Source organism: Notamacropus eugenii, chromosome 2, assembly GCF_028372415.1.
Source record: "Notamacropus eugenii isolate mMacEug1 chromosome 2, mMacEug1.pri_v2, whole genome shotgun sequence".
Taxonomy (NCBI): domain Eukaryota; kingdom Metazoa; phylum Chordata; class Mammalia; order Diprotodontia; family Macropodidae; genus Notamacropus; species Notamacropus eugenii.
The window spans coordinates 198,051,824-198,077,513 of record NC_092873.1 but is presented as its reverse complement, the minus strand read 5'-3'; the positions used below and the strand labels follow the sequence as shown (position 1 = coordinate 198,077,513).

At 37.7% G+C, this 25,690-nt stretch overlaps 1 protein-coding gene across 9 annotated transcripts in view; it reads right to left on the bottom strand.

Moving 5' to 3' along the window:
- Positions 1–11,342: 11,342 nt before the first annotated feature.
- Positions 11,343–25,690, bottom strand: part of DSE (dermatan sulfate epimerase) — a 96,082-nt gene continuing 81,734 nt past the window's right edge. For all 9 annotated transcript variants that reach the window (XM_072643087.1, XM_072643083.1, XM_072643089.1 and 6 more), the window contains 4 exons: positions 22,528–22,781; positions 18,968–19,207; positions 17,357–17,564; positions 11,343–14,623 (listed from right to left, as the gene is read on the bottom strand). In XM_072643087.1, the coding sequence (XP_072499188.1) occupies positions 12,829–14,623; positions 17,357–17,564; positions 18,968–19,207; positions 22,528–22,781 (2,497 nt within the window). In that variant the 3' untranslated portion in view covers positions 11,343–12,828. The remainder of the gene's footprint in view (positions 14,624–17,356; positions 17,565–18,967; positions 19,208–22,527; positions 22,782–25,690) is intronic.

Here is a 25,690-nt window from a genome sequence, read left to right as displayed (position 1 = left end):
TTCCTTCAAAATCTAGGTCTTGTGTCACTTTCACCATGACGTCTAAACCAAGTTCCCCGCCACCACTAAAAGTGATCTTTTTTCAAATTTTGTCCAACTTTTTCCTTTGCCCTTATCAGAACCTTCTCTGTATTTTCCTTATTAGTGAACATGTCACAGCATATAATCTGTTATAAGATCCTTGAGAGTAAGAAATGCATCACTGTTAATAATTGGATTACCCAAAGCCTAGAATAGTGCTTTGTATATAATGAAGGTTAATAAATAATTTTTGAATGAAATCAGATTGAGAGCTGAGCTCTAGCCTGAATTTTGCCCATGCCTCAGTGATTGCCTGCAGTGTGTGTAGAATCATTCTAGGTGCTATCAACAGCACAGAAATGTGAGATTGACTCCCTGGTGCTCTTGATCAATCAAGAAATGAATAAACTTTTACTAATCACCTACTGTAAGCCAAACATATAAATTTTAATGTTTCAATAGATCCATGGTTTCACTGGAGATGCAGATCCTACCGTAATGATCAATGTCTTTTTATCTTGTGCGATTTGGATTCATGTCATGAAACAACAAAAAAGAAAATATCATATATATTTCGGCACTAGATATTGATCTTTTAAAATGATTGATCATGTATTGTCAGCAGTTAGAACAAAAAACAGTATGTATATACATACACACGTGCACACACGTATGTTATAATAAGGTGCTAATGATAGCGTAAAGAGAAATTCAAAGGAAAGAAAAAGATGTTAATGCCAGCTGGAGCAAAATGGTTGAAATCTGAAAGACTTACTAATCTTGGTGAGTATCCTAACAACTTTTATATCTACTACACCCCCAGTTTACAACTATTTGGGGCATAGTGCCTAGCATGTTTAATTTTGCAAGTTTCCAAGAAGAACCTTTACCATTTGTCGAAGATTATTCAACTTGATTTTGGAAGGTTATGCTAAAGTGAGTGTCCTTTAAAGTACTGGTAAGAAAATGGAAAGCTTGCTTAATTTGACAGTGATTTCAGTATTACTTAAAATTTGGCTCTAAAGTAATATTCCAGGAAAACAGAAAAAAGTCTCTGCAAAAAAAAGTATTTACAATCATGAACAAAAAATGATCCAAAGACACTGTGCAAAAAGATTGTCTTTTTCAATCAGAGACTGAAGATACAAAAAGCAGAAGTTGAATTTATATCACCATGCCATGTACCATGATGTTCTCCTACACCATGTACAATGAGGCTATATTTTGAATTATATTAATCATTGTACAACAGAGTTGCACACTGACCCTCTATGTTTATATATGCATATATATATGTATATAAATATATAGTCACTTCAAGAAGAAAGAAATGAATATCACCAAAAGAAAGAGAGAGAGGAAGGAGGGAGAGAAAGAAAGAAAGCAAAGAAGGAAGAAAGGAAAGGAGACAGGAAGAAAGGAAGAAAGAAAAAGAAACCCTCATTCTACGGTCCAGCTAAACTGTCGTCTTGCTGTCCCTCACACAACATCCCATTTCCTGTCTCCTTGCCTTTTCCCTGGCTGACCCCATACTCAGAAGCCATTTTATCATAAAATATACCAGAGACACATTGGCTCCCTTCCAAGCTTCCCTAAAACACCTGCTTGAGGCCTTCTCCCAGTTGCTAGAGCCTTCCCTTTCTACCTTCTCCACCCTCCCATATTAACTTCCTTCTTTGAATCCTCAGTGCCTGGCACATAGTAGATAATAAATGCTTATTGATGGATTTTAGAGCTACTTTTCCACATTCTCCTGAAGTAACTTAAAGATGAAGAACACAAAATGTGACCAAGGATTTGCATTAACAGAAAGAAAAGTGCTTGCTGAAAGTCCGGTGATATTTTGTCAGCATGAGCACTTGAGAAGTATTTTGCAATGATATCAAAGTTCATATTTTATAGCACTCTGAAGCATTCATATTATGTTACAAAATTATATACATTATTTTAGTAATAGCTACTAAAAGGATGCTTTTGTGTGCTTTTAACACTCCAAGGATCCATGAGGATTATTAACATCTTCTCATTAACAAACTCAGATTACAACCTTCCATTTAGTAGATGGTTGAAACAATTCTGAAAGGACTAATTACTGTGAGTAAGCACCTATACCATCTGCTGGGGATTAAAAAATACAAAACAGTCTTTGCCCTGGAGAAGTTTATATGAGGATATGGTGAATCACAGAATTTGAGATTTGGAAGGATCTTTGCTGTTATCTAGTCCAACCCAGACCCTCAAAGGTATCTTTACTATAACATGTTTGGTAAGTAGCCGTGTAGTTTCAGCTTCAAGACTTCTAAGGAGAGAGAACACACTTATCTAAGTAGTCCATTCCTCTGTGGGACAGATGAAATTGTTAGGAAGTTTTTCTAACATTTGGTGTAATGAGCATCTTTGAAATATTCACCTATTATCTTGGTTCTACTATATGTGGAAAACAGAACAAATATAATCTTTCTTCTTTTTAAATTTTTATAAAGAAACCTAAGAAGCACCAAATAAAAGAGAAATTTCTGCATATATAGAACAGAAAAAAGGATTGCATATGAAACCATATAATTCTACATAACTTTTTCTCTTTTCTTTTTTTATTACATTTTTTCAATTAGCAAAAATCCATTTTCTCTCTCATTCATCCTACCTGACCCCTTCCCCAAATAGAGAAAGAGGGAAAAATAGGATCCCTGTTTCACACTTGTATAGTCAAGCAAAACAAATTTCTACTTTGACCATATCCAAAAATAATGTCTCTTTCTGTACTCTTTGTCCTTCCCTTCTCCATCGGAAGGTAGGCAACATTTTAAAATTGTGAGACCTCTGTAATCATGGTTGGTCCTTATGCTGATCAAAATTACTATTGTCTTTATATATATATATATATATATATATATATATATATATATATATATATATATATATATATATATATATTGTCTTGTTGTTATATAAATTGTTCTCTTGGTTCAGCTCCCTTCACTCTGTATCAGTTCATACAAGTCTTCCCATGTTTCTCTGGAACATTTCCTTCACAATTTTTTGCAGCACAGTATTATTCCATTAGGTTTGTGTAACTTGGTCAGGCATTTCCTAGCTGATAGGTACCCCTAGTTTGCAATTATTTGCCACAGAAAGATCTATAAATATTTTTTTTGGTAATGTTTAGAGTCTGTTTTGCTTAGGACAAATTCTTCCCTTAATCTAGTCTTCCTTTTCTCCTTTCTCTCTCTTCCCTTTACCCTCCTGTTTTTCTGTTGAGGGAAATGTATTTCTCTATCAAACTGTGTGCATGTTTTTCCCTCCTTTGACCAATTTAGATGTAAGATGCAAATGTGTGTAAGATCAAACTGTGTGTGCTTTTCCCTCCTTTGACCAATTTAGATGTAAGATGCAAATGTCAGCCACTTGCCCTACCACTTTCTCGTTGTTTATAGAGACATGTATTCCGTACCTCGATTACATAGATTTTCTAACCTTCCCCTCACTTTCCCCCTTAAGATAGAGTTCATAAGGGTACCTGTATCATCTCCCCATATTAGTATGTAAAAGCAGTTGATCCTTGCTTAGTAATTTATTCATTGATGATTACCTTTTAACGTTTCTACGTTCCTATGTTTGTATTTGTATAGACAGCTCTGAACTGTCTATGCGACATGATTGAAGTCCTCTGTTTCATTAAAGGGCAAAATTTTTTCCTCTTATAAGATTACATTTTGGCTTCCTGGGTGAATTAATCTTGTCTGAAAGACTATTCTTTGCCCTTAGGAATATCCTATTCAAAAGCTTTTTTTCTTTATGGTAGTGGCTGCTAAATTGCGTGGTGGTCCTAACTATGGCTCCTCAGAATTGGAATTTTTCTTTACAATTGCTTGCAGTGTTTTTTTCTTTGATCTGGAAGTTTTCATTTTGAAGTTTCTTTCAGGAAGTGACTGGTGGATTCTTTCTATTTCACTTTGCCCTCTGGCTTAAAGAGATCTGTGCAGTTTTCTTTGAATATTTCTTGATACACTAAAACATTCTAATATTAATATTTCAACATTTCTTGAAATATGATATCTAGACTTGTTTTGGTCATGGTTTTGGGGAGTCAAATGATTCTTAAAATTTCTCCCTTCAATATATTTTTCAGGTAAGTTGTGTTTGCTGTGAGATACCTTACATTTTCTTCTATCTTTTGACTTTGTTTAATATTTCTTATTGCCTCATGGAATCATTCATTCTCCACTATTTGGTCCTTTCTAATTTTCAGAGAGTTTGTTGCTAGGGTAAGATATTGTGTTTCTGATGCCAAACCATTCGTTTTTCAATTCTTTCATCCATAAGTCTCATTTTTTCCATTTTTTTCTTCTAGCATTTCCTTTCATTTATAAATACACCTTTATGACTTCTTTAAACCCTTGCCTCATTTCTGCTAGGAATTTAGTATGTAAGTTGCATGTTTCTTTGAGACTTTGCTTGTAGATGTTTTAGGATTATTCTCTTTTTGGAGGTTTGTATTTTAAGTATATCTGTTACCAGATTAGCTTTTTACAATGGAATTCTTGTTTGTTTGTTTGTTTGTCCATTCTTCTAGTCTGTTTCCTGACTTGGGGCTTGATGTTAAGAGTCAGGGTCTGCACACTTTTGGAGGAAATGTCTGAGCTGTTACTGTTTTCTTGGAGTATTGAATGTTATGCTATTTCGGGATCTCAGGGACACCTGAGTGGGAACCTACCATATTTAAATGCTGCTAAAATAGTCCATTCTAAAGCAAAGTCTTTTTGCTGATCCCCTGATTTTAGTTCTGCCAGTTTCTGACCCAGGTTTGGGATTGCGCAACAGGCCCATGAGCCTGCTCCATTTGGAGTTCTAGTAGCCTGTTAATGGATTCAGTCACAATCAGCCAGCTGGAAAACTCTGCTAGTTTAGAGAAACAAATACAAACTTCTTCCTGGTTTAGGATTCCTTCTTTATTACTCTTTAAGTTTCAGTCTGGGCTATAAGGTGGAACGGAGACCTCACTCTGTTCCTGTGATCAGAGCAACACAGCTGCTGCTTGCTTCTGAACTTACTCATTGCTTGGTACATAGCCTAGGCTCCGTAAGTAATTACTACTCCCTCTGTAACACCACCCCTCAGTGCAATTTTTGTCCTCAGGTCAACACGGATCTATGGCCCAGAGCTTACAGTCCCTGCACCTGTTCCTGTACTCTAAGCCTCATTAAACCCCTCTGTGCTGGACCTGGGACCCTAGACTCTCCTTAGCCAGACCCCTTCCCCAGGGTCCACACTGGTTTTTCTATCTCTCCATGCTAACCTGCACCAGAAGAATGACTCAGTGTGAATTTTCCTTGGATTTCTCTGGAGTATTTGTCTGGAGTATTTTCTAGTTCTGTTTAGAGAAGCTGTAGGGGTGGGATAGGGAATATATAGAGAAGAAAGAGTTCAGCAACTGGGTTGCTGTGGGGGGGTGGGGGGAAATCACTTGGTAGTATTGGGGATGGGTCTGAGGGTGAGCCCCACCAAATCAGCCAGCCTCATCCTATGATGAGATACAGTGTCCAATGTTATGTCCTACTTAGTGCTTCGGCTTCTTGACACAGCCTTTGAGACCCTACCATCACATCACTAACACAGTGAGGCATCGGAGGAGGACTTAAACAGAGGGACTTTTAATAGAATGGAAACATAGTGTTAATATTTTAATGCATTTTTGTATATATTGTATGATGTAAACAATGCACAAAATGGAATCTACGTATTAACCAAAGAAGTTATCTATTAGTAACAAGTGTTCTTTCATACCCTACTTTTATGTGTACATGTTGTCTTCTGCCCAAAAAATATAATCTCCTTGACAGCAGGAACTATTTTATTTTTTATCGCTAGTGTCTCTGGATCAGAACCATGCTATAAGATTTCTTTCCAGCCTTGTCACAACACTTAGCAGAATTCTGAGTTCCATTTGAAGAAACAGAAAACTTGAGGTCCTTCCTTTTCCTTCCCCACCTCATTGCCCTTTAAGTGTCTCTGACTGGAGAAGAGCTCTTTTGTGAATAGCATTTGGCAATCAGTAATCTGGTCCGTGTAGTTTGGGTATTGTATTTGAAAATGCTTTGACTTTAAGTTGGTAGCCTTACATGATGTTTACATGATGCTGAATTTCATATATCTTATGAATTTTGGGGAGGTGGCTGGGGCTAGGAGGGACCACCCAGTTCCTCCATTCTATAGATTTTTCTCATCTGTTGCTCTAAGCGGTTAAGGATTTGCCCGCAATCACACAGCTAGTTGTCAGCAGAGATGAGATAAGAAAGCAGGTCTCCTTATATCTGCCAATCTTTCCTCTACACCATGTTACTTTTCTTGCATATATAAATATTAACCTTTTATTGTCTTGAAAGTGATGAAAATTTTCCTTTTCTCCTTATTTGATTTTGATTGTTTAACATATGTTCTATATTTGAATAAGCAGATAGATGGCTCTGTGGATAATGTGTTGGATCTGGAGTCAAGGAAGCCCTGAATTCCAGGCTCAGACACTTACTAGTTAAGTAACCATTGAGAAGTCGTTCGACCTCTGTTCATCTCAGTTTCCTCATCTGTAAAATAGGGATAATAATAGCCTAACTTATAGGCTCATTGTGAGGATTAAATTGCTAGGCAAATGCTAGTTATAATCATTATATAACTATATAGTATCTTTATATCTCTTTAAAAAAACAGAAATGTTTGAACAAGACTTTAAAACAAGGGTCAAAAACCCAAATACTTTGGCCAGCCTAGACTGGTATTTTTTATAGCCCTTTCTTGATAATTTTCCATATTGATTTTAATATTCAGTGGCTTAAAGACCACTGAATTAATATCAACAAATTAATGTTAAATGTTGCAGGAAAACATGATATAAAAATAGGATAGAGAATCAATATGTGATTTCATTGAAAGAGGGAATTCCCATATATGGAAATTCCCTCTATGCATGAAGGTCATGCCTCCTCTACAATTTAAAGTCTTAAATGCCTTGAGTAGAGGGAGCAAGCAACTTGCTGAAGCTAACATAGACAGTATAGAGCAGACACAAAATTTGAACACACAGGTCTTGAAGCAATTCCTTATCCACTATGCCACGTCACCTCATTAGACATTTGCTGGCAAGGAAAAACTATATTAAAATGACAAATGTTGGTAGGGCTTCAGGAAAAAAAAATCCCATTAATGCACTGTTGGGAGCATTGTGTCATTCTGGAAAACAGCCTAGAACTATGTCCCAAAACTCACTAGACTGTGATTTCAATCCAGCAATACCATCATTAAACCCATATCTCAAACTGATCAAAGAAGAAGAATATGACCTACAGCTATATCTATCTAGTAAATATATAATGGTGGCAAAACCCTGGAAACTATGGAGAGGAGCACCATTGGGAATGGCCTAACAAATAATGGCATATTGATACATGGAATACTATTATACAGTTAAAAATGATACAGTGTACAGTTTCAGAGAAACTTAGGAAGAATTATAAAAACTAATACAGAATAAACTGAGCAGAACCAAGAAACAATTTGTGTAGTAGCAACAGTGTAAAAACAAACAACTATGAAAGAATTCTGATCAATGCAATGACCAGTCATGATTCTAGAGGACCCATAATGAAGCACACCACTTACCTCCTCACAGAGAGATGACGGATTCAGGATACAGAATGAAACATAGCCAATATGGGAATTTGTTTTTGCTTAACTATGTATATTTATTACAAAGTCTTTGTTTTTGACTCAGAAGAGGTGAAAGAGAAAAAAACCCCTGATTTTAATTAAAAATAAAAGCTATAATAGCTGATTATCTCCACTCTCTGGTTCTTACAAAAATAAGGAAAACTTACCTAATAAATTAGGAAGAGCTTATTTGTCCAAGAAACTAACAGATAAAGAGCTTACTTGGTACAGCTGAAAGACTAATGGACTTGACTTTAATCCTACTTTGCCACTAACTGGCTGCACGATCTTGGGCAAGTTGAGTTCCTTGGGCCTCAATTTCCTTATCTGCCATATGAGGGAGTTGAATCAGAGGATTTCCAAAAATCTTCCAAAACTAAAAATCTGTAAATCTATTTTTAAGTTTTGCCCTCCTCTGTGTGCCTGGGTTTGAAATTATCCAACATATGTGCAACTTAGTTTACTTCTTTTTTTTAAAATAGAACCTAGTGCTGGAAGGGCTATAGGACCATAGATTTAGAGCTGGAAAGGACCTCAGAGGCTTTGCAATCCAATCCTTTTGAGGAAACTGAGGCAGGAGGTTAAGGGACTTGCCCAAAGTCACATAAGTAATAAGCATTGGAGGCAGCATTTGGACTTGGGTCCTCTGACTCCAGAGTTCTCTGTACTGACTCAGGGGTTATTGAGTTTAACCCCTTCATTTCAGAGACCAAGAATGCCCAGGTTTTAAGTGGCAGAGTTGAGATCACAACTCAGGCTCATGACCACAGTGTCAATACTCTCTTTTGTGACATACTGCTTCCCCCAGATCACTGCTCAAGCCAAATGTGTTTATTTTATTAAAGTATTGAAGTAGATACAAAATGTACTACTTCGTTCATTCCTCAGTTCACAGATATGAAATAACAAGAGACTGTTTAAAGAAGGAAAAAAGAGTATTGCATTTAGAGCCAAATGGGGGAAGGGGAAAGGACTAAATATTTATATAGCATCTACTTTATCAGACACTATACCAAGCACTTGACAAATATGAGGACCTCGGTTTAAAACATAACTTTGCCATTTATTGTTTGTGGGACCTTGAGCAAATCATTGAATTTCTCCTGGCCTTGATTTCTGTAAAATGAAGGGGTTGGATTAGATGGTCCCTTTTAGCTTTCAATCTATGATCCTATTAACACACATGTTATCTGTAGTAACAGATCATTGTGTATGGTTTGTGAAATACACAACACTTAACAACGGAGCAAACATTATAAAATTTTAAAAAATGTATCACATATCCATCAATTTCACCAAAGACATTAATTACGAATAAGAAAATTCAGTTAAAATATGTATATATTTGTAAGCCTGAAATTTATTAAAACTTTAAAAGGTGAACAAATAATTTCTGGAAGAACATTGCATTTACATTGTTGTTATTATTTTATTTAGCAAAGACAGCATGACAAAATGGATAGAGGGACAGCCTTGGAGTCAGAAAGATTTGGGTCCAAGTATTGACTGACATATGCTAATGACTTTGTAAGACATTTAAGTTTCTGTGTCCCAGGTAACATTCAAAGAAGACTCAACATTTACTTGTCAGTTTCCAAACTACATTGGTGAATGGTTTCATACTGGGAGTCTCCTATACCAAGTAAGTCACAGATGCGGCCCAGCAAATTACCAATGGACATTTTCCTGTTATATGAGCGATTACATTATAGGTTATTCCACTCAAGTTCATTAATAGTCACACTGTCAATCTCAAAGGAATGTGTTCTCAAATGGAAGATGACAGATATTGTCAGTCATCATCAGCTAATAGGCCTCAGGCAAGAGACTATGTTGCTTTCTTTAATCCTGACCCACAGAAAGGCTCTTTATGCGAATAATTCTCAAGTTGTTTTTTTTCAAATGGCTAGATACCCAAGTTTAACCATTCTCTTGAGCTATAGGTCAAATTTTGTTTAATGGACTCAAAACGTTTCTTTGATAGTGAACAGCACTGAAACTGATGGGTCTTTAACACTGCTTGGCTTACTTGCAGACATAAAGAGTTCCTTGGTTTTTACTGAGTGGTTTTTGGTTTTTACCAACATTATAAAATAGGCCTCATTATGAAGATATGTGTTTTATATTTCAGCGTGAATCAGTTTCACTTGCCACTGAGCTTGAGTTTTACCTCTTCTCCAGTGAAAGAAATATCAAGACCATTAGGGAAAATGTCAGCATAAACTTACTTAATTCTAGTGGTACATTTCATCCAAGTTTAAGTAACTGGAAAAATATGTCACATGTAAAGGTGCCCTTGTTATCCAGCATCAGAAAATGGGGGGGGGGGGGGAGAGGAAAGTTGAATTTTTAGACTATTTGTGTATTCATTCTTTCTTTCAAGTCTGAGGTTGAGTTGCATTATAGCAGCAAAATAATGTTTCCTTTTCTCCCTAATTTCCCTTGGAATATCTCCAGCAGACAATTAATCTTTTTAGATGAATGGAATGAGGGAGCAGGGTGAAGGAATTGCTAATGAAATTAAGTTCATTTTCAGCCTTACATAAAACCAGCTGAAATCCTAGTAAGCGTATCTTTCAAGGCAGACAGAAGCATTGTTCTTTTGGAAGCAATAGTCTTGGAAACAAAGTGTATAATGACATCCTCTCTAGGGGCCTTTCATATGAAAGGGGGAAATATTCCTCTTTTCTTGCTTTCTAGAGTCTACATGCAGTGGATGAGTATGGAACTGTTAAAAAGTACAACCTGTGGTTATCTTATGTAGGAATGGCTAAGTTTAGAACTGACAACACATAGTCAAAGACCATCCCATCCCAACAGGAAAAAACAAAGGAGATGATATCCATCTTCCCTACGCTTAACTGCATCTGTCTCCTTTTTCCCCCCAAAAAACCTTATTATAAACTGTCACTCTTACCAATAAAAAGGAAAACACTGCCACCCACTGGGGCTTCTTATTTTCCTGAAAATCAAGCTGAAAATAATGTGCACATTTTCCAATGGGAGCCATTCAAATGTGTTTAACAGCTAAAGTTTGGGAATTCTTTTTTCCTAAAAGATCTGGTTTATTTCTAGACTGGCTTGCAAAAGTAACAAGCAATTAAGCCTACTTCCCCCCTTCCCCCCCCCCCCCCCCCAGATAATTGTGCCAATGTGTCATTTGTGAAGGCACAAAATCCAATCACATTAATTTTAATGTCTGGCATTACTTATCAATCAGTCTCATTCTTTGATGTGCACATTAAGAGTCAAAGATCACAATTCGGAATATTTGTGTTTAAAGGAAATAGAAAATTTGGTTTGATTCAGTCACAGTTATATTACATGAAATCTTAGTCCTTTAATTACTGCCAGATCCCAATTAGTGTAAATATTGGATCCCGTTAAGGGGTTACATTATTTGAATTTGCACTGGATATTTCCATGAGGCTTGTCCCAATTACCACCTTTTACAAAATTATAACTCCAAATAGTGTGAATCTGACCACATTCACCTACTTCATGAGATTCATCATTTGGGACCTATCTGTAAATAAAATTTCAGTGAAATACAAATTTTTGAAGAATGGGGGAAAAGTTGGACATCCTACATAACACAATAAAGACAAGACTATAAAAACTGAGACAATAACCATCTGTTTATTTAGCAAAATAAACTTGAAGGAAAGCATTTCTTCCCTTATTAGAAACATAACCATCATATAAAATATTTTGCTTCTCATCTTCTTTGGTGTGGAAATTTATCTCTAAGTCACACAAATGATCCTTCCAATTGTTTATCCTTTTACTTGATAGTTTTCTCCCCCTCCCTCACACAAAGGATAGCAGAATCAAACTTAACTTTCAGTCACAATTAAACCTCCTATCCTGATGGTGAATTGGATAAGAGAATTTATCTTAAAGCTACACTTGGAAGTTTGGGAAATGTTTGTCAGGTGTGTGTGTGTGTGTGTGTGTGTGTGTGTGTGTGTGTGTGTGAGAGAGAGAGAGAGAGAGAGAGTGAGAGAGAGTGAGAGAAAGAGAGAGAGTATGTATTTCTGTGTATATATATATATGTGTAGATTTATACTGCCAAGAAAATTTTTTTGCTCTCTGGGAGGAAAAAAATTCTTAGTTTTTCATGGTACTGTGGCACTCTCTCTTTTGCACATCTGAATATTAACCCAAGATGCAAATATTTGTATTTACTTATTTGTGTGCATATTTCTACACATGTATACATATATAGCATATATATACATATGTATATATGCGGGTGTGTACATATACGTTTATGTGTTATATCCCCTGCTGAATATGACTTACTCGAAAGCAGGGACTGTTTTGTTTTTCTGTTTTCCCAGTGCATAGTTCAGGACTTTGCACATCAAAAGCACATACTAATATTTGTTGAAGTAGGTGTGGTGAAAAGGGTGTTGGGATTCAGAATCAGAAAACCTGAATTTGAATCTCAGTTCTTCCACTAACTCCCTATGTGACCTTGGCCATGCCGCTTTTTTCTCTGGGCCTCAGTTTCTGCAAAAAGAAAGGAAGGGGGTTGGACTAACTGGCCTCTAAGGTTTCATCCAGCTTTAAAGGTATGATCCAATAAAGTGACCTAATTAAATCACTATTGAGACTACCTCCAGGGGGCAGAATTTTGTACTGCAAACAAACTGTGTTTCAAGATTTAAAATTCTCTGGTAGTCATGGAATAATGTCTGAACTGAACATCCAGTTTATGAGACAAACCCAGTTCTAAAAATTAGTCCCCCTCCCTCTTTTTTATGCCATGGTTAAGAAAAGTATCGCTTAATTCTGAATTTTTTGTTTCAGCTAAAAGTAATCATGTTTTGATTATTGTCATTAGCAAAGCAAACCACTTTTCCAGATGCTAGGGGACCATCAAGTGAGTCTTCGGTTAAAGAAGTTATGCATGCCCCAAGCCTTACTGTTTCTCTCTATCTCCCCTCTTCCTGAAAAGATCCTTCTCTTTCTCCTGCTCTCAGATTTCCTGGAATGCATCTGAGAAGTCTAAATTCACCCAAAAAAATTAGCACCCTCTTAGGGTTTTTTGAGTTTTGATTCCAGAAGTCATCAAATGGCGGGGCAGTCATAGCAGCATGGCTAGCACTGAGCCTGGGAACAAGAGGAGTACAGCCAGAGCAAAATGCAGCTATCAGCCAGAAGGACTGCGTAGACACATCTCTGACCATGCAGGCTCTGGGCCCTCTGAAAGTAAGTCAGTTGCATTGCGAGCATGACAAAGAAAATCGCAATGTTCAGGATGAGAAAAAGCCTGGTATAGGAAGCAGATATGGAGGGGGCCCTACTTCGGGCAGTTGTCACCATCTGGGCCTGCCCAAACTGGCCTCTGAATGGCCCCCCAATTTTATGTTTCACATAGGAGACATCAGCAAAATCTAAAAGGTCTTTCATTTCCTCATCTTCATCTATAGGCAACTCTTTCTGTGCCAAAATCTGCGCTTTCTGTCGGATCTTCTTCTCATTTACTTCAATCTGTGCAAAAATGTCAGGGACGGCATCAATGAATTTGTAGTGCCTGCCCGCCCTTCGGTTCTTCTTTGTCTTGCCTTGTAGCTGCTGCTTTCTCTGCTGCTGCTGCTGCTGCTGCTGCTGCTGCTGCTGCGAGATTGCAAATATCCTATCAATGGCTTCCTCTGTCTGTCTCTTATCGGAAAATCTCAGCAGGCGCTCAGCAGTCTTCCGAAAGCTAGCTGTGTTACGGACACGGGACAGGATCTGCTTCTCCAGCTGCTGGAAAACTGGCTTGAAATGCTGAAGACTGTGCTCTACAATTCCAGCATAGTCCTTCACCTCAGACACAGGGGAGCTTTTAACGATGGCAGACTGATCGAACAGAATCTTTTGGCGATCTGCAATGACATGCACAAAGGGTGTTTGTCCAGCAGCCTCACCTGTCCAAAGGTACACGGCATAAGCATGGTCACTAGTGGCTATAAATACATCTAGCTGTTGAGCATCCCCATGGATGCTGAAGCTTTGAACATCTACAGAAGGTCCTATGAAGAGGTAGGCTACCCTGGTGATGGGACTCCGGAGATGTGTGGTGACATTCACATAGTTTGTTCCATTGTATGGATATCCCCGGGGGTATGTCACTGAAGCAATGGTTGCTTTCTCACTATAGCCAGTATCATCCATCCAGTACATTTTATACGTACCATCTCTCTGCTTAATGGAAGCCCCATGGACACCATCCACCATAGTCTCCTCAAAAGGGACATCCACATTGTGAAAAAAGCTGGCTGCTGCCTCTAGAGGACTATCTTGTTCCAGGTGGATTTGGTCCACAAGGAGGAGGAGCTGAGGGTGTAAGAGAATTAGGTTCCTCTGGAAATTCTTCAGCCTTAACTGAGGGTTGTAGGCCCCAACTCCTTCCCCTCGGATAAAAACCACTCCCTCCTTCTCCATAGCAGCAACCACTCTTCCCTGACAGTGAGCAGCCAAGTCATGTTTGTACTTTGACCACTTTGATGAGCAGTCTTCTGTGACCTGACCCTCCCAGGGAGAGAAACAGCTCTTTGATACACCTGGGGAAAACATTAGCACGTTGTTGAAGAAGGTGTATTTTGGCCCATAGAGAGCCTCTGTGATGAAAGGCACACCATTGGGAGCAAAGGTAAATGAGTTTTGGTCAGGATGCTCATGGCCGGCATTAAAATTTCTCCATCCTTTGATCCACTCTTTGTACTTGTTTCTATGAACAATGTCATAAATTGCACGTCCTCCAAGTTTTCCTGACTTGAAGGAAAGGAAAGGTCTATTGATCTCTGCAGGCAGGGCACTTCCATAAGTCACAACACCCCAGTCCTCAAAATAATGTAACGTAGGGGTTCCATAATCTGGTGGAGGTATAGAACCCAAGCTGGCTTCATACCTATAAAAGTGAATATTAAATAAAAGATAAACATGAATTTCAAAGTCAAATGGATGACACATCAGAGCACATGAAACAAGTGGGAGAATAACATACAAATATAAAGTACATGTACTTTATAAGTATATATGTATAGTAATAAATATATTTAAAATAAAAATAAATATAATAAATACATACATATATTTATTATACCAATATAAATTAAGTATGCAATTATTTGGGAGAACAACATAAAAACAACATGTGCCCTGCACTGTCTTAGACACAGGTCTAGGAAGTACAGTAAGCCATGATGCTCCTTAGGGGAATACCATAGCATCTGTCAAACTAGGGGAGGCCCAGAGGCCTAGAATTCTTCGGGGATCCCATAGCAATCCTAAGCCCACACAGACGGCATTACAGTCAAGAAAATCTCAATTTCTTTCTCAGAAACTTGAGAGCTGTTACTACTAATAGTGAACCCAGTCAGAGCTTCTCGATCTGAGGACATTTCCTAGACTTTTAGTTAGGTGGAAATGACAGGAAAAGAATTATAATGAATAATATCATGATGAGGTTCCATCATACTTCTGTCTTGTCTGATTTTTGTTATCTTTCTCAAAACTTGAAACAAAGGTAGAACTTAGGAAGAAAGTGCATTATTGCTAGAAGGCCAGAGTGCACTACACAAAGATGAAATTTCAGGAAACTATTTATAATTTTTTAGATCTTTTTTTCCTTAGATTCCACTCCTTAGTCTGAACCTAAGGCCCCAAAGGAAGCAGCATGCTGAAGAAGAAACAGCACTGCTGTGCAAAATAGGAGACATGTTACGGTTCCAATTCTGCCCCTTATTATCTATGTGACATTGGGCAAATTGCCTCATTTCTCTGGGTTTCAGTTTTCTTTTATATGAAATGAGGGGGTTGGTCTTAATGACCTCCAGTGTCCTTTCCATTCCTAACCTTCTATGATCCATTTAAATTGCATGTACATATTTGCAAGTTGTTACATAGTTGGGGAAAAAAACCTTAGGATCATAGATTTAGGTCTACAAGGGACTTTCAAGGCCATGTGACTTCACTTTCTCATTTTACAAATGGAGGACACTGAGGCCTAGGGAAGTTAAATGGCATCACTCGAGGAATAAAGTTGCAGAGCTTCCAGGATTCAAAACCAAGATCCCTTGACTCTAAGTTTGGCCTTCTTTCCTTTGCACCACATTGGTTTTTATGGGTTCACAGACACTTGCTACCTTTTGCTCAGAGCACCTATGGATGGGTGGGCATGAATGAGGTTCATACACTTCGCTGCTCCAGGAGGAAGGTCATCAGCTACCTTTAAAGCTGGAGCAACTTTGGGTGGAGTTGGTTTTATACTTATTTGATTCTGGACCTGTTTGTTATTTTGGGATTTCTGAGTTTCAAAACAACAAGAATTCAGTCTTTCCATATATTTTGGCAAGCATTCAGGACACTTGTGTATGCTGAATTAAAGCAAATTCACAGTACTAGCCAAAAGTAGCAAAAAATAAAGACTTTCTTCCATCTTCTTGTATATTTCTCATGTCACTGGAATTCATGTGTGCCAGTGGAGAGAAAATGGCTCATAATTATCATTGATCTATTTCTCCATGTTTCCTCATTTCAAATCTTCCTTGATTAGACCTTACAAAATTTGGTAAGTGGGAGACATTATGGAACAATTTAACCTATAAATTACCTATAAGTCTCAAACATTTTCTTATAATTGCAAATTAACATCGAAAATGTAAGTCAAAGAAAAGTACCACTAACCTCTTTATTTTTTCTCATTAATGGCTTAATGTATTTGTGAAACTCTGATAAAATGGAAGAATCAAACTATGAGCAGCTCACTTTCCAAAGGATGGTAAAAGATGTAATGGGTTAATGATTAAACCAATTCTTTGTACTTTTTATTTTAAAGTATTGGGTGACAACAATGTACTTGGCAATAGATAAAGCAGATGGTGAGATAGTGTTTCCCTGGAGGTTTAAAAGTTTATTTTCTTAAATTAAGGCAAATCAATGATGAATGGCTCTTAAAGCAAAGTAACATTGTTGTACACTTTTTTTGCCCTAAAAACATGCTTAGAAACAAGTTCTTCAAAGTTAGGAAATTCTCATACTCCATTTGTCAAAACATGTTATCATATGAAATTTGTGTTATGATAGCAGCCCAAAGCTTATTTTTTCCTTTTTGTACCCACATCCAAAGAGATGTAAAGCAGAAGCATATGTTTTGCTCTGTGATAATGTGAACTAGGGAGATATCTCCTCCCCCAGAAGAGAGGAAAGCAAACTTGAAAGGTCATTTAACACAAAAATGAGAACTATTCAGAGATGTCTTTTGGTTTTAAGATAGGGCACAGTATATCAATCATGTTGATGCTGCCATGTGCTGCAAAATGTGTAAGTTTTAGATTAGTTTTTTTAAATGTAGCTTGCGTATCACCTAAAGACATAGTTCCACTGCCTTCCCTCTTAATTGTTTCTTATTTTATCTTCCTTATTTCCTACTTATTTACATAGCTTGCTTTGTATATGGTTGTTAGCATGCTTTTTCCCCCATTAGATTGCAAGCTGCTGGAGGTTGGGAACTGTCTTTTGCCTCTTTTGTGTCCCCAGCTTTCAGCACAGTGCCTGGTATACTGTAGGCACTTAATAAGTGTTTATTGATTGACCAACTGTCAAAACCATAGCTCTTTGAAGACAATTCAGTGTGTCATACCAGAGAAATTCAGTGTGCAAAGTACACCAGCGTTGCCCTTTGGATGCTGTTCCTGGACCTTCTATCACTCGGTTCTGTCGAATCTGATCTGCCAGCCAATTGCCACTGCCATTACGCATGACAAATTTATCCAGAAACACCAACTGACTTTCTGGACCATAAAACCAGTTGTAATTTGAGTCTGCAATTGCCACGGTTCTTTGAAAACCTGAAGGGGGTGGGGGGGGGGGGAAGGAAATATTGAAAGAATAAATATCTTAAAAACTTACATGGAGAAAATAAATATTTCCCACGGCATTTATATATTTTATTCTCTAGGAGCCACATTAATCTTAAAAAAAGATTTATGAAATTACCTTTATGAAACATATGCACAGGTTCTATATACTGACATGGTTACATGAATGTTCCGTAAATATTTTGTTTACATAAAGCCCAGGAACTGGTCTACTTTATTAGAAGTTAAGAAATTAAGGGTTTGGAGGTTTTGTTTTTTTTTTAAATTTCTACCAAGTCAATCTACATATCCTTTGCATATGTTAACTGATGACTGTGCTTCTCTAAAGAGAGGTTAACTAACCCATGGGAAGTCAGAAATAGGAAATGTGAACCTAAGTTCTTTCATTCCCCTGTGCTTCACTTCCTCATCTGTAAAATGGGGTAATAATATCTACCACAGAAGGTGGTTGTGAGTCTTGAATGAGATAATATATTGAAAAGTGCCTGATACACTTTAAAGTACCGAGTACATGTCGGTTGTTATTGTCCTGTCACTAAAACTGACCAAAGCAAGGGATTGTGACACGGGTCTTCTTCTGTACCTTGCAATCACACACTAAAATTATACTGTCACTAAAAGCTCAGTTCTCCTAAATGATAAGATGAAATGACTGAGAGCCTCATCAAGCATTATATCTCTCAAAGAAATGATTTTAAAAACTATCTCCATGTAAAAATCAGCCAGTCAGGAGTAGAACTTAGAAGGAAGGCCTGTGCTCATTGGTGTGTGCTCTCCCTTAATCCACCCTTTTTCCACCCTTCATCCCATGGATCCTACTGCTAAATGCAGTTGGAATCTTTCCTTTGAGTTGCATATCTAGGCACTTCTAAGAGATTGGGAGAAGGAATGAAAAACAAAGTAGGATAATTAAGGATTATATACACATTCAAGAAAATAAACCTATCAGTAAAAGGACTTGTTTCTCATATATGTAAAAATTACCTCAAGTACATAAAACCAAGATGGTGTACACACAGAGAAGAAATGTTCTTGGTTAAATTTCTTTTCTTTTAACTTGCCTTTTAACCTTTTTTTAATCTGTTCTTTAAAAGTTCTTACCATTATTGTAATTTTGCACTTGTCATAAATACACACATCCACTCCAAAAACATGCTGTGCTTATGTATAAAATGCATTTATTCTTGAATGTACCACTTTTGCTTAAGAAGACAAATATCCTGGATAAGTAAGTGCCCATAACCCAAGGACTTCATCCTTCCCCAGCATATGGAAGTAAAGAATCTACGTCAATGGAGAAAAAATTGAATTCTAATTTAGCTAAGAGTCATTACCTTCCTTAATTCTCTACCTCCTTTGTGAAACTCACTCACCTGGAAGGACTGTTCTGTACATGAATGCAAAGTGTTGCTTAAGCCAAGGGTGATTGAAGTGGTTGATATCAAAATGCCTCTGTACCAGGAACATATACTGAAAGAGGGACCTGGTGGTGTAGCTGCCATAGGCGACTCCTTCATAGAGGGAGCCATCTGTGACTTCTCTGAGTAAGACCATAGACTTCTCCATGATGGCCAAAACTTGTTTGGTCCACAAATAGGCTTCCTGAAGATAACCTGAACCAGAAAAATTACATGGCAAGCATAATTAATTGGCAAAGAAAAATTTAATAACAACCCAAGACCATACTTAAAGACACTGAGTGGGAGAAAAAAACAACTACTTCTGCTAAATGAGTTAAATGGACTAATCTATGCTATTTGCATTTTATAAATTCCTTATGTGAACTATTTAAACACCTATTATAAGGCAGACACTGCTTAACACTAGAGATGCAAGGCTCTAACACCATTCAGTAATACTGCAAATATTCCTCACTTTTTTTTGAGAATTTAAGTAGGATTTCATAATTTATACCTACAGAGGAAAGGTGGCAAAGTGGAAGAGAGTACCTGCCTCAGAGCCAGGAGGAAAGCCACTTAGAGGCTGAAAAAAGGTACAATTCCCATCTCTGATATGTGTAGGCTGTTTGATCCTGGATAAATCACATAATTAATTCCTCAGTCCTACTTCCCTCCTCCACAGTCTTCTCCCGAGCATTAGACTGCATAGATAAAGAGGGTTTTCTCCCTGAAAGTTTCCTGTACTGATGAAATACTATGTTTGGACACACATGCATTCATATTCCATTAGTCCAACTCTCAGTGAGATTACATTTGCCTTCTTGCATTAGGCTCTCTACTTCACTTTATTATTCATCCTTGGTTCATTTGCATACAAGTAACTGAGGTATGGGTTTCACTGCTGGATCTCTTGGGTACTGTGACCTCAGTACTGTGTTTTTCTTAGATTGTACCTACTATATTCTCCTTAGCATCTGGATTTGGCACATTTATGTGTCTGGTTTGCTTCCTTCCTTTTCATTGTAAGATCTCAATGTAATCAAATTCATAAGATTCCAAGGAAATTGGATTTTTAACCAGCCTTTGTTAGGTGCCCTCTTCACTTGCCCATGTCTATTATATGGGACTTCTGAAATCTGTTCTTCCTAATGCCAAGGTATTGGTCAGACTAACTCCATCTCTATCACAGACTTGGACATGAAGTCATTCCTTTCCCCTCCAGGTTTATATTTAAACTATGATCTAGAAATCCAAGTCCCTTTCTCAGAAACCATTGTCTCTTAACCAGTTGATCATTTCTGAAAATCTCATCTGTTTTTTAAAGCTTCCACCTTCAAAAGGTAGCAGCGGTGAAAACATTACCTTCTTCTTTGGACAACGGTGGTGACAAAACGTTTTTATTTATTTTCTAGGCTGTTCATAGGCTACTAACTCTTCTACTAAAAATTTTCATGTTATTATTTTTAAAATATATTTTCATATGTAATAATTTCTAAGATTATGGTTAATTATCTTAGGTTGGTGAGACTTAGAATGTAAGCTTCTTGAGAGTAGCAATCCTTTCATTCTTTGCACTGCTGTTCTCAGTACCGTGCATGGTGCCTAGCACAGCGTAGGTAGTTAATAAATGCTTGCTTGATTGGGAGACATCCTATTTCCCAATGAGATTAGATGGACACCCCTGTCTTCCTGGTGGAGACTTAGGACACATCTTAAATCCTGGGATTTGGGGAGGCCCTCAGAAGCAATACTTTTATACTCCATTATTTAGGCTGGGTTACTTCTACATTTAGCTAATCTATTCCAGTTCATATTGATTCTCGATGGCTTTTTTTTTGAAGGGGGTGTGATTTCTGACCTTGCCCTCAGTTTCTCCTATTGCAGTATGTACCGTATTCAGCGTTATACTCAATATATTAGTATTCTATATGCCCTTTGTCCTGAAGAAGCTAATAATCTAGTATGGGAGAGAGAAAAAGCATACATAAATCAAAATGTCCAAAAGAGTTATACTTGATAATTCTCCATGAGCATAAAGAGCTATAGTGGCATTACATACTGATGGCAATTCAGCAAGCAGTTTGTATTCTGCAGGCAATAGCATAGTTAATCCACCCAAATGCCAGGTGACAGATTTTTTTTTTAAAGATCCAAAAGGCATTTTTTTATATCTACCCTTATTTTTTCTATTGAGGAAAAAAATGATGGCTGGAGAAGTGAAGTAACTTACCTAAGGTTGCACAGTTACTTTGTGAGGACTGAGAATATTTTGAGTGCTTCACAACTGTTATCCCAGTTGATTTTCACAACTGTGGGAGGAGGTACTACTACTATCATCTCCATTTTATAAAAGAGGAAACTGAGGCAGGAGGTGTGACTTGCCTAGGGTCACACAGCTACTAAGTGTCTGAGGTTGGATTTGAACTCAAGTCTCCCTGACTCCAGGGCCAGAACTCTACCCACTGAGTCACTCAGCTGAACCCCTAACCTAGAATTCCATTGCAGTGGTCCTTTTGCTATATCATGTTGCTCCTCTTATGTTGGACCTTGAAATTTATTATATTTATCAAGAGACAGGAAAAGAAACAGCAATTCCTCCTTCCTATTTATATTTTACCGAGGTGAATATTAAAATTAATTTCCATTCCCAGGGCACATACTATAGGTAAAGGACAAAAAGGGAAATTAGACTGAGATAAAATCCTCAGTATGAATAATATCCAAGATCTTAACACAATGACTTTTCTTCCTAAGTATTCTTTGAATATTTTAACTGTTTCATATAATTGTGACTTCTTCATTATTTTAATAATAATACAGAAAGAGAGTCATTTACAGAACGCCATAATGGATCTCAGGCACTAGATTTGTCATAAAGACCTCAGTTCAAATCCTGCCTCAAATACTTACTAGCTGGTGTGACCATGGGCAAGCCACTCTGGGACTTAGTTTCCGCATGAATAAAAAGAGGTTGGATTCAATGGTCTCTAAGGGCCCTACCACTTCTAAATCTATGATCTTGCTGGTTCAGAGCCCTCCCAAGAACAAAGGGGAAGGAAAGACTGGCAGTCATGTTGTAAGCTCAGGTTGTATGTCTACAAAGGAAAAATGAAGTGATATGTTGGAAATGATCTAGTGAGCCTGAGTAGTCTGGACAGCCAACTCAAATCACTTCTAAATGAACTTTTTAACCCCAGGCAGCTGTCTTCACTGCCAGGATTTGCTGGATAATGGCCAAATCTTCACTTTACTTTTTGTTCTGACTGTGTAGCCTAAGGAAATCACAAATAATACCATATTCAATAGATTAAAGTTCGCCTAATTAATCCAAAAAAAAAGAGAAAAATACAACTTTGAATTAGTTAGGACATGTCCCACAATGACCCCAGGTCATGAGCTTGGTGAGGAGCTGCGTATGAACGTGTAGCATAAAGAATACAGCAAGCAGTCAGAATCATTCCTGCTCAGGAAATGGGAAACAGGATGAATCTAAGCCTCATCAGTCTATTCCCTTATTTGAATTTACCACACACCTTGATTCATCAGAACCAGGCTTCCCGTCAACAGGGCCATGCAATTGGTAGGCTGGTGATTGTGCAGGTACTGAAACCCCCATCCTCGGCGGTAGGATGTTTCGTACATATATCCCGAGGCATTGGCAATCACTTCAAGAAATCTCTCCTGTTGAGTCTTGCTCAGGTAGTTGAACAGGAAGTCATAGGCAGTGGCAAAACCAACCAGAGAGTGAGCAAGGGGGACCTCATCCCAAGGAGCATCTTTCACTAGCCTGCAAAGAAGAAAGCAGTGTAACTGTGAATGACCTAATTTCCAAAAGATTTCATAGCACTTTGGGGTATAAAGTTATAGAAGTCATGAATCTAAATCAGTATTTTATGTAAGGGGTTTAGGAACATGCAGCCAAATGATACTGTTTTAAAAAAAAACTTGAATATGAATATCTAATGTGATTATAGTGAAGACTTTCAGCCCTCGGACTTCTAGAAGTAAAAAGGATTCAAACAGTTTTTTTTTTTTTTTTAGTGAGAGGTAGAGGATTGTGTGTGTGTGTGTGTGTGTGTGTGTGTGTGTGTGTGTGTGTAGAAAAAAACGTTTTCCCTTAATGTACTTTTCATAGGTTTTCACTCTTCTTTGAGACCTGTCTTTTAGAAATTACAAATTATGTTTACTTAGATGATTTCTTTGCTACATCATCCTATATGTGTCAAAGTTCAATGTAATTTAATCATTTAGCATTCAAAAAATATGTATAAAGTGTTTACCATATGCCAGACACTGTGCTAAGGGTGAGGAATGTGAAGACTAAAGTGGAACAGTCCCCATCTCCAAAGAACTTATATTTTATTGGAGGACATACAATATGTACATAGAAAATCAACACAACAGATTAATATAATATATACAAAGTATTTTTGCAAAGAAAGTGGGGGAATCACAATCGGGATTCTTGTAGAAGGCAGATCTCAAGTTTAGCTTTGAAGGAAGCTAAGTTTGCTAAGAGGAAGAGGTGAGGAGCGCATTCTAGATATGGGGCCAGTCAAGCTGTGCAAATGCCTGGAGATGGAATACAGAACGTCACATGTGAGGAACTGTGAGGCCTTACCATCTGCCCAGCCAGACTGAGACGCAGTCAATGTGGGAATTTGTTAAGAAGGTTTTTTTCCTCCTCAATTTGGGGTAGGGGTGGGAGGAGGGATTCTATAGTAAGAGGGAAATATGATAAAGCTGCCAAAAGAAAAAAAAACTAGAAAAAGAAAAGAAAGAAAAGAGTCATTGAAACATGGTTTTGAAAGGAAAAGAGAAGAGAAGGAAAGCTAGAAAGAAATTATAAGCACACAGCCTTGGAAGTTATATGTTGAATTTATCATGTACTTAAAAAGAAAAACAGCCTGTGTTTTATGGAGATACAGAATTTCAAGTACAATCCTCTCTTTGTATGAAAGTATACATTCCACTGTGTATGAAAATTTTCATTTTGGTTCATGTTTGTCAAGTTCAGAATTATATTTTTGTGGCTGGGTGTGGGGTAAGGGGGTCAGAGGGACTTCTCCTTATTCTGTGCCCTTCAGGCCTTACCTTCCATTTAGCCATTACACTTTCTGGACTCCCACATATTATTGTCAGATTATTTGTCAATATACCCTAAAGAACATTAGGCCTTTCCATCCACTCTGCATCTGAACCTTCTTTTTTTGTGCTGCTTCTTCAAATTAGGATGTGAATTCCTTGGAAGCAGAGATAGTCTTAGTTTGTCACCAGTATCCTGGGTACTTAACACACAGAAGGAACTGAAATGTTTTTCATTCATTCATTCAAGCAATCCAGTTTGGCTAAACTTGCATCCTGGGCCATCTCCATTCGTCCTGATGAGTATCAGGCCACTGGACCCTGATGGCTCAGGAGGAGAAAGTGAGGCTGGTGACCTTGCACAGCCCTCCTTCTCTCAAAACAGTCAACTGCAAGTCATGTCACCATCTTGATGTCATGGTCCTCTTCGAGAACCAAGGACAGACACAACAACAACACTCAAGCAGACCAGTTCGGCCAAAATATAGTGTATGAAGAGCAATATTTAGTAAGCCCAAGAGTTTCAAGTCCTTGATCTACCATTATGGCTAGATAGATACCACCTGTTAAGTTTCAGTGACTTTCTGCTGTTGGTGACCTACCAATTCTGATCAGGATTTATTTAGTATCAGGGTCAGTATTACTGGTTAACAGTGCATAGGCTAGTAAGTTTGTTAATTCAGAGCAGCAATTTCTGTAACCACTTTACGTAAATAGTTGTAAGCAACGGAGATCTTCAAAACTCATTCAGAAACACGTAAAAGCTTCCTTTCTGTGACAGCTTTGTGTTCCCAGGAACTGTATTTACCTTGGTCCTTCTATCCCTTCCCTTCTTCCTCCCACAAGCACTTAAAGGATGCCTACTGCATACATAGCACCCTACAAGGAACTGTACAAGACCAAGAACAAAGGCACAAGCATACATATGAGAGATTCTCCTCACTCTGTCTGGAGCGGCTAAAGCACAGAACCTTAACTCAGGAATTTCCCATTTGTCTACTCATATGGTCAATGGCTGGTGAGCACATCTGTGGGATCTTGGGGCTAATAAGGCTAAGGTTTGTGAGTGGAATTACCACATATACCAATAAGTTTCTGTTTCTGTGGTCACAGTTGAACCAATCAACCCTACTTAGTTGTTTTTCCAGTGTTTGCCATTAGTCATAAGAGGGACCAGGCATAAGAGAATGATACATTAATTCCAGCCTCTTGGAAAGAAACACTTTGGAACACATGCCTTACCATCAGTGGATAAGTAGCACCATCTTCAAAGCATCATGGCATTTAAGACACAGAATTCATCTGGCCCTGAGGTTCTTAACATGGGGTCCATGAATTTGTTTTTGAAAAATATTATGATAACTATATTCCAATAATTGGTTTCCTTTAAAATCCCACGTATTTTATTTAATGCTTTAAGAACATTATTCTGAGGAAGGAATCCACAGGATTCACCAGTTTGCCAAAGGGATTCATGACTCAAAAAAGATTACTTTATATCCATACAGTGAGGTCCACAGTGATAAAGTGATTTGTCTAAGTTCCTTGAGGGAGTCTTATTTTTATTTTTCTAACCCTGATGCCTAGCACAGTGCCTGATAAATAATAAGG